General features: G+C 43.6%; 1 protein-coding gene across 3 annotated transcripts in view; it reads right to left on the bottom strand.

The window, feature by feature from the left end:
• The window catches only part of DOCK10 (dedicator of cytokinesis 10), a 279,437-nt gene extending 278,031 nt beyond the window's left edge, over positions 1–1,406 (bottom strand). For all 3 annotated transcript variants that reach the window (XM_068544330.1, XM_068544331.1, XM_068544335.1), the window contains exon 1: positions 1,225–1,406. In XM_068544330.1, coding sequence (XP_068400431.1) covers positions 1,225–1,347 — 123 coding nt within the window. In that variant the 5' untranslated portion in view covers positions 1,348–1,406. The remainder of the gene's footprint in view (positions 1–1,224) is intronic.
• Positions 1,407–14,694: the final 13,288 nt, after the last annotated feature.

Below are 14,694 nucleotides of genomic sequence, written 5' to 3'. Positions count from 1 at the left end.
GACTCCTGACTCATTTCACACTCCAATCACCCTCACCCTCTTGGGCATCTGATGCCTCTTTCCTCTGCCAGGCAATTAGCTTCCGTTCTGTTCAACTTTCCGACCTCTGGCTTTAGAGAAAAGTCCTGGCTGTGGGAACTGGCTCTGAGCAGCTCTTGGCTCCCTCCTGATGGGTGACTTGCAAGAGTAACACTTTCTTTGACACTCTTAAAAGAAGCCGTTTAATTCCTAATGATATTTCCTGGCAAAAAGTAAAATGAAACCCACAACGTGGGATTCCAGTCCAGCAAAGGCAGGCCAAGAGTGTCGCTGCTGAACCCAAGTCTTGCTTTAAGTCTGTTCCCACTCGCTTGCCTTTCCCACAAGAGTTCATTTTTCTTCCTCCTGACACTTCCAACCCGGAGTGTGACACCTACTGGAACTTAGGAACATCTGGGAAGGTATGGATATGATTTGGGCATCAGATGAGAACGTCTGGCTGCTGCCCCAGGGATTTCCCGCGGAAATCACCCAGCTCTCTTAGAAGGCGTTTCAATAAGGAAGTAACCAGTAAAGTTGGCGGGAGAACACTGCGAACATCTTAGAAAAATACCAGAAACCACTGGATACTTAACGACCCACGTCTTCTCCAGTCCAGTTCCCTCAGCCCTTTCTGGACTCCTATAAAGCGGTTTGTGGGTTTTTACCCCGTGGAGGGAGGGGGGTGAGAAGTGCATTTATTTCCGCGAAAGCGTTCAGGTGAGGTTCCCAGCTTCAGCCCGGTCGAGGACCTCGGATCACACCCTCTCCTCCTGCGCCCTAGTCGCCAGGGGTGAAGGGGGCGCGCAGACCCGAGGACCGAGGGTTTCCGCTCCGTACACTCCCCACCCCTCGGGTCTCTGTCACCCCACAACCTAACGCCCACGGGGCTCGCGATGCGTTCCCGTCACCTCCTCACACCCCCAAACCCAGGCACGTCCTCTCCCACGCTGAGCTTCTGCTGCCCGCGCGGCTGACCCTCTGAGTGTCCCCGGTCCCCAAACGTGCCCCCGGTCCTCACGCGTCGGTGCCGCTGCCTCGCGGAGGCGGCGCTGGCGGCCCCGGGCGAGGCGGCGGGGGAGGCCGTGCGGGGGCGGGGGAGCCGGGGGCGGCAGGGAACGGGGCGCCGAGGGCTCCGGGAGGCCGGGCTCGGGCCCCCAGCAGCCCGGGGCGCACGGGGAGGCGCGGAGGACGCGCCGCACTCACCCGCTGCTGCTGCCGGCTGCTGACTGCCACCGCGGCGGCGGACGCGGCGCTGTGCCGGAGCTCGGCCGCCTGCCCGGGTCGCAGCAGGCTCCGTGTGAACCTGCGGGTCCGCTCGCTGGCCATCGCCCGTCGCGGGCCCGGAGCGCGCGTCCCGCCGCCCTAGCCGGCGCCGACCTCTTCTACCCACCGCCGTTCAGGAAGCGGAACTCGGAGCCTCTCCCCCCCCCCCCGCCCCCTTCCTCGCTCTACTCGCAAGAGGCGGGTTTTTCTCTCTGTCACCCCCCACCCCCTGCGCTCCGCCGAAGCTTCGCGACGACTTTCCAAACTCTGCGCTTCTCCGGGTGCGCGCGGCCAACTCGGCAGGCGGCCCCGGCCCGGCTGCTGCGCCTCTGGAGCGGGGGTCGCGGGACGCGCGTGGGGCGGCTCCAGCCCGCGCCAACCCCCGGGCTCAGCCGGCCACCCGCGGCTGTGCCCGCCGCCCCGGGGACCGGCGTGTGGCGGGGGAGGGGCGCGGGGCGGCGGCGGCCGCGGGGCTCCGGGCGGGGCCTGCCCACCGCCCTCGTGCCCATTTGGAGGCTCCTTGCGGGGCTGGAGCTCTGGCCGCGTTCGCTGGTTTCGCCCCGACTTTCCGGGGCTGGCGAGTGGGCGCGGGCAGAGATCAGTTCGCCCTTCCAGCCTTGGAATCGGATCAGAGGCTTATAAACGGTCTGGTGGCTGGGATCTCCGCCGCATCTCCCGAGCCAGGCTTTCAAAGTCTCCTTTGCCCAAAGTCCTCACTCAGGGCCTTGGAATAAGCTTGCCAGTTCATAGATGCCTCAGCCAGTATTCATGAAACGCCTATGTTCCAGTTCACGTTGTTCTGGAAACTGGGCTAAGAGGGGAACTTACCAGCCCCACCTTAAGGCTGTGAGGGGCTGGGGAGGTCTTTGAGCTGGGGGTAGAGGCAGCAGATAACCCAGTTAATAAAAGAATACAAGTACGGGCTTCCCTGGTGGCGCACTGCTTGAGAATCTGCCTGCCAACGCAGGGGACACAGGTTTGAGCCCTGGTCTGGGAAGATCCCACATGCCGCGGAGCAACTGGGCCCATGAGCCACAACTACTGAGCCTGCGCGTCTGGAGCCCGTGCTTCGCAACAAGAGAGGCCGCGACAGTGAAAGGCCCGCGCACCGCGATGAAGAGTGGCCCCCGCTCGCCGCAACTAGAGAAAGCCCACGCACAGAAACGAAGACCCAACACAGCCAAAAATAAATAAATCAAATTAAAAAAAAAAAAAAAAAAGAACGCAAATACGTGAACAAGGGAGTTTCAGATAATACAAGCTAGAAACCAATAAATCAGGGTAATTAATGTGAGGTAAGAAGCTGGGGAGTATCACATAGGGTGAGCTGGCTGGAACTGACGGTGGCCTTCCCAGGGAGTGTGGGTCAGGTATGCGGGTGGACTTATATTTGTGTTGTTTTTCTTCTCCCACTCTTGCCACACATGCATCTGGCCTGCACATTGTCCCCAGCTCTCTGATTAAAGTCTTCTGAGAATTCTCATCCTGAGTCACACCCCAGGGTGGTTCTCCAACTCCATGTGGGGCTGGGAGTCGGGAAGAGCGGCCCCTGCCCCTAGGATACCAGTCTGCAGAGATTCAGGGCAGCCACTCCAAGTATTCTAGGTTTTTCTTAACAGCTTTTTATAAATCTGTGACCCTGACGTTTTTCCCAAGCCAATATGTAGTTTTAACACAAGGTTGTGTTTGGGTATAAAGAACTCTTAAGTGGCTGATAGATGCACTTGAGTCAGCTCTCTGATATCTGGGATTCAGTTAGCCAGAGGTACTGGTGTGGCATCATTTCAGCACATTCTATTTAGAAATCGTGATGGGCAGAGGCTCTGGAAGATTTGGGGAGTGCCATATGAAACACTGGTCGGCTCTACTACACCCTTCATAGCAAACTACTGTGTCTGGCATTATATGCTTTCACACTGGTACCCAATATGTGACCAAGGTCACCTTTAAGGGTAAGCAAAGTAGGTGGTTGCCTTGTGGTGACCCACAAGATCTCTATGGGAGTATCTCCCTCTAGCCACACCCTCCTCTAACAGGTGTGCCTTGTGGTGATGCTTTCAAATGCATATTTTCTTGAGAGAGATAATTCATTAAGCACTTTTGAAAGAACTTGAGCTTCCCAAGAAGAGGTATCTAGTCTTCGTCCATGGTTTCACAACACTGCGTGGCACACAGGAGCTGCTCGGTAATATTGATTTGTGGATGACTTTCCCAAGGGTTAGATGGGCTGGTGCAGTCAGAGAGCTCAGAGTGCCTGAGGTAGAGACAGACAGAAAGGCATCCTGGAAGGGAAGGCTGGCGTACCTGAAAATTCCTCAGAATGTGTCCTTGGTATGGCAAGCAAGGCACTGAGCTGCTCCAAAACACTGAGGACCCACGCAACCCATTCTTTAACAGTATCAAGTAACAGGAGATCACTCGCCCTTCCTTTATTACTACAAACTTTGCATTCTCCAGCTTCAGGGGGTTACCCAGAGCACCGGTGTGAGAGGATTTGATGAACAGACGCCTATTTGTCCTACCCTTACCCTGTACGATGTTCACTCCATGGGTCACACTGAGAAGGAGGGTAAATGTAAGTGACCTTTACACTCAGGACATTTCAATAATGGCCCTTGACAGTCATGTAGCTTTTAGTTAAGCTGCCTTCTGGATTGCAAGGATAGAGTACTGAGTGTCTGCATAGACACACGTATTCTTTGCTGCAGAGACATAACTTCAGGTCTGCTAATTTGGGATTCTCTGACTCTTTGCTGGTCACCCATCTCCCAGTTCCCTGGAGACACATGGCTAAGATGCTTTGTAAAGGCAAACCTATGAAAGTGCCGTGAAGATCCTAATTAATGTAAACTATGGACTTGGGTGATTATGCTGTGTCGATGTAGGTTCATTAGTTGTAACAAATGTACCACTCTGGTGGGGGAATGTTGATAATGGCAGAGGTTTTACAGGTGGGGAGGTAGGGGGAGGTCTCTGTATTTTTTTTCTTTATTTTGCTGTGAATTTAACCCTGCTCTAAAAACAAAAGTTAAAAAAAAAACAAAAACAAAAACAAAGAAAGCAATGTAACACAACAATGAAAAGACAAATAGCCCAATGGAAGAATGGGCAAAGGATTTGATCATACATTTCTCCAAAGAAGATACGTAAATAGACAATGCTCAATATCATTAGTCATCAGAGAAATGCAAATCAAAGTCACAGTGAGATACCATAATGAGATACCACCCCACAGGAAGGGTCATAATGAAAATATGGAAAATAGCAAGTGTTGGGGAGATGTGGGAATTGTGGAGAAATTGGAACCCTTGTGCCTTGGTAGTAGGGATATAAAATGGCACAGCTGCTTTGGAAGCAATTTGGCTGTTCGATAAAATGGTAACATGGAGTTACCATGTGACCCAGCAATTCCACTCCTAGAGAAATGAAGACATATATTCACATAAAAAGTTGTATTATACAAGAATGTTCACAGTAGCCTTATTCATAATGCTAACAAGTGGAAAAACTTAGATATCCACCAATTGAATGGATAAATAAAATGTGGTATATCCATACAATGGAGTATTTTTTGGCAATAAAAACAGAAGTATTGGTATGTGCTACAATGGATGAACCATGAAAACATTATGCTAAGTGAAAGAAGGTAGCCACAAAAGATTACACATTTATGATACCTTTTTTAACGATATGCCCAGGATTGGCAAATCTAGAAACAGAAAGTAGATTAGTGGTTGACTAGGGCTGGAGTGGGTGGGGGGAAAGTGGGGAGTGACAGCTAATGGGTACACAGTCTCTTTGGAGGATGGTGAAAATGTGCTAAAATTAATCGTGTGGGAGGTTGCACAAGAAACAGATTACAGTTATTGCTTTTGGGAAGGGGAACTTGACAGCTGGGGGACAGGAGTGTCAATATATATTAATATACATGTTAATATATATTACTATACACCCTATGTGCTTATTGGATTTTGTATCATATGTATAATAACCTATTCACAAACTAATAAGTAAAATAATATTTTACAAAAGAAATTACAATGAAATTACAAAAGGGTATTAACTACAGATTCCATAAAAATTTTTAAAGTTAAAAAAAGTCATGAAGTGACAAATTTTGTTCAATGACCTTAAATTCAATCTTTTACTGTTCCATATTTTCTAGTATTTAGAACACATAGCCTGCAATCAAGTTTTTTCAAGTTCTAATTCTCCTCTTTATTTGAGTTGGCATGGACCAAGCCATTTAATCAGAAAGTAATGACCCCACTTTCAATAGTAGACATTTATGGACTCTCAACTCTGGACAGGATCTCAACCTAAGCCATGGGGGCAGGGAGCAAAGCAAATGGTCTCTGCCTTCAGATAACTTAATTTCAAATAGAGAAACTGACATAAAACACTAGTGAGGGGTGGAGGGTAATATTCTGGAAATGGAGTCTCTCAGATAGGACCCGTATTAACATTTTATATTTTATATTCTTAGAGCTCTAAGATTGAAAACATTTGTCTCAATAATATGGGATTTTCTGGTGCTTCCTCCCTCCCCCTCTCCCTCCCTCCTTCCCTCTTCCTTCCTTCCTTCCTTCCTGCCTTCCTTTCCTTCTTTAAAGCTCAGGCACTCTCCCTCCTTATTCAAAAGCATCAATGACTTTCTTAAGATGCAGAAAGCACTGATTACCTGCCCTGGTACAGTTTGAAGCTCTGTACAACTAGAAAAATGAAATTGTCAATAGTCCTCTCCTATCATCCTTCTCCATGACTTTGCCCAGGGCTGATTACACTAGTCTTATGAGTAAGGAAAGCTTTCAGGAACTTTAGCAGTAATAAGTATAAAAGTGAAAACTGTACTATCTTTACTGTATCTAGAGATACAACAGTGTGAAAATTCCGTTAGATGTTAGTCCAGGAGTCTGAAGACCTGGGTGTGAGTCCAGATTTTGGTGCTCAGAGACTGTAGAAACTAGGGCAATACCTCTTGTACTAATTCCATGGCATTAAGCCACCTTTCCTAAGTGATACCAAGTCTATTGCACCCTAGGCGTCAGCCTGGCCATCAGCCTGTCTCAAGGTTTAACCATTTCAAGTTTGCCTAATGTTACACAGTTTCCAAAATATAGTCACTATTTCATTTGATTCTAAAATAATTCATCCTAAAAGGCAGATGAAGCATGAAATATTGCCCCCATTGTCCATAAGATAAAACTGAGAGATAATTTAATAACATTGAAATTAGAAGGAGGAGCATTTTGCTAATTAATAAAAAAAGGCTTAGGGTACAAATGTCTAAGCTAAAATTATTCTGTGATATTATCAAGACTTCCTTCCTGGTTCCCTATCTAGGGAAAAGTACATTTATCCTCTTTTTATAATAGGAAAAGAGGTCCACAGAAGTAGGTGGCTTGCCATGACACTGTAGTGACTGTGATTGGGGTGGGTAAATTAAAGTAATTGTATTTGGCTATTGAAAGTGTAAAATTTGTCCTATTCAGCAATAAGTAAATAAAGTATCAGAATCGCAAACCAAAATATAAGAAAAATACTTTGCCATAAACATTTCTTTGTTCTCTAATATTAAGATAAAAATTAAACAATTGAATTTATTTCCAGTGGCTTTTTGGCTGAATCCTATTTCATAAGGTACATTTTTCTTCCCCTTGCCAAGGGAATATTAAAAAGCAGCACGGAAAATATGATTTGAGAGGTGTGATATTTATGGGCATCCATTAGTCTTTGCCAGAGCCAGAGCCATTTGACAAAGCTGAGTGCCTCCATGTTGTTTATGGGCAAAGGAATTAAATTTGATATGGATTTGTTACTGTGTTTAGAAGACAGATCACTCTTTGGAAGAAAATTTCACTTAACATAATGTGATTTGAATGTGAAACTCTCTGCTGGGCTGTATATTTTGCCCACACGCCACATGCAGAGCACTATAAGTCCACCAGAATCCTTGGGGCATATCTCAAAGAGAGGCACATACTTGAAAGGAAAGAACAGTTTGGACGGGAAACCAGTCTCTGGGTTTTCTATCCTGCTTTGGATTTAATTTGTAGTCTGGCCTTAGGGAATTAATGTCCCAGGACCTTTATTTCTCCATCTGTAAAAATTACTGAGAGGCAGATTTTGGCTTGATATGAAGAAGAAGGAAATGATTAGTAAACATAGAATGGGAACTTTTCAATTTCTTACATGCATAGTTAAACCCTGCATTTATTTTATTCTTCTAGGCATTTCAATGCCCTTCTCTTATTCTTCAATATGTTGATTACTCCAGGCATTCACAATTCTCACAGAAATACACCTTATATAACAAATTATAACATAAGTATTTCTTTTACTTTTTAAAGAGAGCAACATAAAATTGAATCTGTCTTCTATTATTTCTTTGAGAATTTTGCAGCTCTGTACATGAGTGAGGTTGGTCATCTTTTCTTTTGTGGAAGTGACTTTATTACATTTTGCCAGGAAGATTTCTTTAGCTTCCTGAAGTGGATTGGAGCAATTGCTGTCCCCTTCCATGGCCTACAATAATTTTTAAAACATTGGGATCATTTGGTCTCCAAAGGTTGAATAGAATCCAGCTGTGGAGCCATCTGGTCCTGGTGCATTTTTTTTTAAGGGGCGATCTATAATCACTTTCAAATCTTTTCTACAGTAATTGGTCTAGGCAAGATTTACACATCTTCTTTTAATTCATAATAATTTATGCTTTACAATGAATAGCACCCATTTTTCCAGGTTTCAAAAACATTTTGCTTTAGAATTGCATGTAGCATTAACTTATATATTTCCCCCCGTCCTGTATTCTTTTTAATTTTATTATAAAGATTTTAAACATGCCTAAAAAGTTTCAAAAGAATACAATGAGCACCCATATTACCCCCAGTTATCGTTAACCATTTTATTTTATTTTATTTTATTTTTTTTAAACATCTTTATTGAAGTACAATTGCCTTACAATAGTGTGTTAGCTTCTGCTTTATAACAAAGTGAATCAGTTATACATATACAATATGTTCCCATCTCTCTTCCCTCTTGCATCTCCCTCCCTCCCACCCTCCCCATCCCACCCCTCTAGGTGGTCACAAAGCACCGAGCTGATCTCCCTGTGCTCTGCGGCTGCTTCCCACTAGTTATCTATTTTACATTTGGTAGTGTATATATGTCCATGACACTCTCTTACCCTGTCACATCTCACCCCACCCCCTCCCCATATCCTCAAGTCCATTCTCTAGTAGGTCTGTGTCTTTATTCCCGTCTTGCCACTAGGTTCTTCATGGCCTTTTTTTTTTTTTTTTTTTCCTTAGATTCCGTATATATGTGTTAGCATACTGTATTTGTTTTTCTCTTTCTGACTTACTTCACTCTGTATGACAGACTCTAACTCCATCCACCTCATTACAAATACCTCCATTTCATTTCTTTTTATGGCTGAGTAATATTCCATTGTATATATGTGCCACATCTTCTTTATCCATTCATCTGTCGATGGACATTTAGGTTGCTTCCATGTCCTGGCTATTGTAAATAGAGCTGCTATGAACATTTTGGTACATGACTCTTTTTGACCTATGGTTTTCTCAGGGTATATGCCCAGTAGCGGGATTGCTGGGTCGTATGGTAGTTCTATTTGTAGTTTTTTCAGGAACCTCCATACTGTTCTCCATAGTGGCTGTATCAATTTACATTCCCACCAACAGTGCAAGAGTGTTCCCTTTCCTCCACACCCTCTCCAGCATTTATTGTTTCTAGATTTTTTGATGATGGCCATTCTGACCGGTGTGAGATGATATCTCATTGTAGTTTTGATTTGCATTTCTCTAATGATTAATGATGTTGAGCATTCTTTCATGTGTCTGTAGGCCATCTGTATATCTTCTTTGGAGAAATGTCTATTTAGGTCTTCTGCCCATTTTTGGATTGGGTTGTTGGTTTTTTTGTTATTGAGCTGCATGAGCTGCTTGTAAATCTTGGAGATTAATCCTTTGTCAGTTGCTTCATTTGCAAATATTTTCTCCCATTCTGATGGTTGTCTTTTGGTCTTGTTTATGGTTTCCTTTGCTGTGCAAAAGCTTTTAAGTTTCATTAGGTCCCATTTGTTTATTTGTGTTCTTATTTCCATTTCTCTGGGAGCTGGGTCAAAAAGAATCTTGCTGTGATGTATGTCATAGAGTGTTCTGCCTATGTTTTCTTCTAAGAGTTTGATAGTGTCTGCCCTTACACTTAGGTCTTTAATCCATTTTGAGTTTATTTTTGTGCATGGTGTAAGGGAGTGTTCTAATTTCATACTTTTACATGTACCTGTCCAATTTTCCCAGCACCACTTATTGAAGAGGCTGTCTTTTCTCCACTGTATATTCTTGCCTCCTTTATCAAAGATAAGGTGACCATATGTGTGTGGGTTTATCTCTGGGCTTTCTATCCTGTTCCATTGATCTATATTTCTGTTTTTGTGCCAGTACCAAACTGTCTTGATTACTGAAGCTTTGTAATATAGTCTGAAGTCAGGAAGCCTGATTCCCCCAGCTCCATTTTTCGTTCTCAAGATTGCTTTGGCTATTCGGGGTCTTTTGTGTTTCCATACAAATTGTGAAATTTTTTGTTCTAGTTCTGTGAAAAATGCCAGTGGTAGTTTGATAGGGATTGCATTGAATCTGTAGATTGCTTTGGGTAGTAGAGTCATTTTCACAATGTTGATTCTTCCAATCCAGGAACATGGTATATCTCTCCATCTATTTGTATCATCTTTAATTTCTTTCATCAGTGTCTTATAATTTTCTGCATACAGGTCTTTTGTCTCCTTAGGTAGGTTTATTCCTAGATATTTTATTCTTTTTGTTGCAATGGTAAATGGGAGTGTTTTCTTAATTTCACTTTCAGATTTTTCGTCATTAGTGTATAGAAATGCAAGAGATTTCTGTGCATTAATTTTGTATCCTGCTACTTTACCAAATTCGTTGATTAGCTCTAGGAGTTTTCTGGTAGCATCTTTAGGATTCTCTATGTATAGTATCATGTCATCTGCAAATAGAGACAGCTTTACTTCTTCTTTTCCGATTTGGATTCCTTTTATTTCTTTGTCTTCTCTGATTGCTGTGGCTAACACTTCCAAAACTATGTTGAATAATAGTGGTGAGAGTGGGCAACCTTGTCTTGTTCCTGATCTTAGTGGAAATGGTTTCAGTTTTTCACCATTGAGGACAATGTTGGCTGTGGGTTTGTCATATATGGCCTTTATTATGTTGAGGAAAGTTCCCTCTATGCCTACTTTCTGCAGGGCTTTTATCATAAATCGGTGTTGAATTTTGTCGAAAGCTTTCTCTGCATCTATTGAGATGATCATATGGTTTTTCTCCTTCAATTTGTTAATATGGTGTATCACATTGATTGATTTGCGTATATTGAAGAATCCTTGCATTCCTGGGATAAACCCCACTTGATCATGGTGTATGATCCTTTTAATGTGCTGTTGGATTCTGTTTGCTAGTATTTTGTTGAGGATTTTTGCATCTATGTTCATCAGTGATATTGGCCTGTCGTTTTCTTTCTTTGTGACATCTTTGTCTGGTTTTGGTATCAGGGTGATGGTGGCCTCGTAGAATGAGTTTGGGAGTGTTCCTCCCTCTGCAATATTTTGGAAGAGTTTGAGAAGGATAGGTGTTAGCTCTTCTCTAAATGTTTGATAGAATTCTCCTTTGAAGCCATCTGGTCCTGGGCTTTTGTTTGTTGGAAGGTTTTTAATCACAGTTTCAATTTCATTGCTTGTGATTGGTCTGTTCATATTTTCTATTTCTTCCTGGTTCAGTCTCGGCAGTTTGTGCATTTCTAAGAATCTGTCCATTTCTTCCAGGTTGTCCATTTTATTGGCATGGAGTTGCTTGTAGTAATCTCTCATGATCTTTTGTATTTCTGCAGTGTCAGTGGTTACTTCTCCTTTTTCATTTCTAATTCTATTGATCTGAGTCTTCTCCCTTTTTCTCTTGATGAGTCTGGCTAATGGTTTATCAATTTTGTTTATCTTCTCAAAGAACCAGCTTTTAGTTTCATTGATTTTTGCTATTGTTTCCTTCATTTCTTTTTCATTTATTTCTGACCTGATCTTTATAATTTCTTTCCTTCTGCTGGCTTTGGGGTTTTTTTGTTCTTCTTTCTCTAATTGCTTCAGGTGCAAGGTTAGGTTGTTTATTCGAGATGTTTCCTGTTTCTTGAGGTAGGCTTGTATTGCTATAAACTTCCCTCTTAGCACTGCTTTTGCTGCGTCCCATAGGTTTTGGGTCGTCGTATCTCCATTGTCATTTGTTTCTAGGTATTTTTTGATTTCCCCTTTGATTTCTTCAGTAATCACTTCGTTATTAAGTAGTGTATTGTGTAGCCTCCATGTGTTTGTATTTTTTACAGATCTTTTCCTGTAATTGATATCTAGTCTCATAGCGTTGTGGTCAGAAAAGATACTTGATACGATTTCAATTTTCTTAAATTTACCAAGGCTTGATTTATGACCCAAGATATGATCTATCCTGGAGAATGTTCCATGAGCACTTGAGAAAAATGTGTATTCTGTTTTTTTTGGGTAGAATGTCCTATAAATATCAATTAAGTCCATCTTGTTTAATGTATCATTTAAAGCTTGTGTTTCCTTATTTATTTTCATTTTGGATGATCTGTCCATTGGTGAAAGTGGGGTGTTAAAGTCCCCTACTATGATTGTGTTGCTGTCGATTTCCCCTTTTATGGCTGTTAGTATTTGCCTTATGTATTGAGGTGCTCCTATGTTGGGTGCATAAATATTTACAATTGTTATAGCTTCCTCTTGGATCGATCCCTTGATCATTATATAGTGTCCTTCTTTGTCTCTTGTAATAGTCTTTATTTTAAAGTCTATTTTGTCTGATATGAGAATTGCTACTCCAGCTTTCTTTTGATTTCCATTTGCATGGAATATCTTTTTCCATCCCCTCACTTTCAGTCTGTATGTGTCTCTAGGTCTGAAGTGGGTCTCTTGTAGACAGCATATATATGGGTCTTGTTTTTGTATCCATTCAGCCAGCCTGTGTCTTTTGGTGGGAGCATTTAATCCATTTACATTCAAGGTAATTATCGATATGTATGTTCCTATTCCCATTTTCTTAAATGTTTTGGGTTTGTTATTGTAGGTGTTTTCCTTCTCTTGTGTTTCTTGCCTAGAGAAGTTCCTTTAGCATTTGTTGTAAAGCTGGTTTGGTGGTGCTGAACTCTCTCAGCTTTTGCTTGTCTGTAAAGGTTTTAATTTCTCCATCGAATCTGAATGAGATCCTTGCTGGGTAGAGTAATCTTGGTTGTAGGTTTTTCTCCTTCATCACTTTAAGTATATCCTGCCACTCCCTTCTGGCTTGCAGAGTTTCTGCTGAAAGATCAGATGTTAACCTTATGGGGATTCCCTTGTGTGTTATTTGTTTTTTTTTCCCTTGCTGCCTTTAATATGTTTTCCTTATATTTAATTTTTGACAGTTTGATTAATATGTGTCTTGGCGTGTTTCTCCTTGGGTTTATCCTGTATGGGACTCTCTGTGCTTCCAGGACTTGATTAACTATTTCCTTTCCCATATTAGGGAAGTTTTCAACTATAATCTCTTCAAATATTTTCTCAGTCCCTTTCTTTTTCTCTTCTTCTTCTGGGACCCCTATAATTCGAATGTTGGTGCGTTTAATGTTGTCCCAGAGGTCTCTGAGACTGTCCTCAGTTCTTTTCATTCTTTTTTCTTTATCCTGCTCTGCAGTAGTTATTTCCACCATTTTATCTTCCAGGTCACTTATCCTTTCTTCTGCCTCAGTTATTCTGCTATTGATCCCATCTAGAGTATTTTTAATTTCATTTATTGTGTTTTTCATCATTGCTTGGTTCCTCTTTAGTTCTTCTACATCCTTGTTAAATGTTTCTTGCATTTTGTCTATTCTATTTCCAAGATTTTGGATCATCCTTACTATCATTATTCTGAATTCTTTTTCAGGTAGACTACCTATTTCCTCTTCATTTGTTAAATCTGGAGTGTTTTGACCCTGCTCCTTCATCTGCTGTGTGTTTTTCTGTCGTCTCATTTTGCTTATCTTACTGTGTTTGGGGTCTCCTTTTCACAGGCTGCAGGTTTGTAGTTCCCGTTGTTTTTGGTATCTGTCCCCAGTGGCTAAGGTTGGTTCAGTGGGTTGTGTAGGCTTCCTGGTGTAGGGAACTAGTGCCTGAGCTCTGGTGGATGAGGCTGGATCTTGTCTTTCTGGTGGGCACGTCCACGTCTGGTGGTGTATTTTGGGGTGTCTGTGGCCTTATTATGATTTTAGGCAGCCTCTCTGCTAATGGATGGGGCTGTGTTCCTGTCTTGCTAGTTGTTTGGCATAGGGTGTTCAGCACTGTAGCTTGCTGGTCATTGAGTGATGCTGGGTCTTGATGTTGAGATGGAGATCTCTGAGAGATTTTTACCGTTTGGTATTACGTGGAGCTGGGAGGCCTCTTGTGGACCAGTGTCCTGAAGTTGGCTCTCCCACCTCAGAGGCACGGCCCTGATGCCTGGCTGGAGCACCAAGAGCCTTTCGTCCACACGGCTCAGAGTAAAAGGGAGAAAAAATAGAAAGAAAGAAATAAAGAAAGAAAGAGGCTATAATATAGTGAAGTAAAATAAAGCTATTGTAAAGCAAAGCTATACAGACAAAATCTCACCCAGAGGTATATACATATACACTCACAAAAAAAAAGGAACAGGGGAAATATTAATATATCCTGCTCCCAAAGTCCACCTCCTGAATTTGGGATGATTCGTTGTCTATTCAGGTATTCAACAGATGCAGGCACATCAAGTTGTTTGTGGAGTTTTAATCCGCTGCTTCTGAGGCTGCTGGGAGAGACTTCCCCTTCTCTTCCCTGTTCGCACAGCTCCTGGGGTTCAGCTTTGGATTTGGACCCGCCTCTGCGTGTAGGTCACCTGAGGGCGTCTATTCCCCGCCCAGACAGAACGGGGTTAAAGGAGCAGCTGCTTCGGGGGCGCTGGCTCACTCAGGCCGCGGGGAGGGAGGGGTACGGAGGAGGCGGGGCGAGCCTGCGGCGTCAGAGGCCGGCGTGACGTTGCACCAGCCTGAGGCGCGCAGTGCGTTCTCCCGGGGAGTTTGTCCGGGGATCACGGGACCCTGGCAGTGGCGGGCTGCACCGGCTCCCGGGAGGGGCGGTGTGGAGAGTGACCTGTGCTCACACACAGGCTTTTTGGAGGCGGCAGCAGCAGCCCCAGCGTCTCACGCCCGTCTCTGGGGTCCGCGCTGATCGCCGCGGCTCGCGCCCTTCTCTGGAGTTCGTTTAGGCGGCGCTCTGAATCCCCTCTCCTTGCGCGCAGCGAAACAAAGAGGCAAGAAAAAGTCTTTTGCCTCTTTGGCAGCTGCAGACTTTTT

The sequence above is a fragment of the Eschrichtius robustus genome, chromosome 5 (genome assembly GCF_028021215.1).
Source record: "Eschrichtius robustus isolate mEscRob2 chromosome 5, mEscRob2.pri, whole genome shotgun sequence".
NCBI classification, from domain to species: Eukaryota; Metazoa; Chordata; class Mammalia; order Artiodactyla; family Eschrichtiidae; genus Eschrichtius; species Eschrichtius robustus.
Note: the sequence above shows the minus strand (reverse complement) of the source record. Positions and strands in the feature narration are given on the sequence as shown.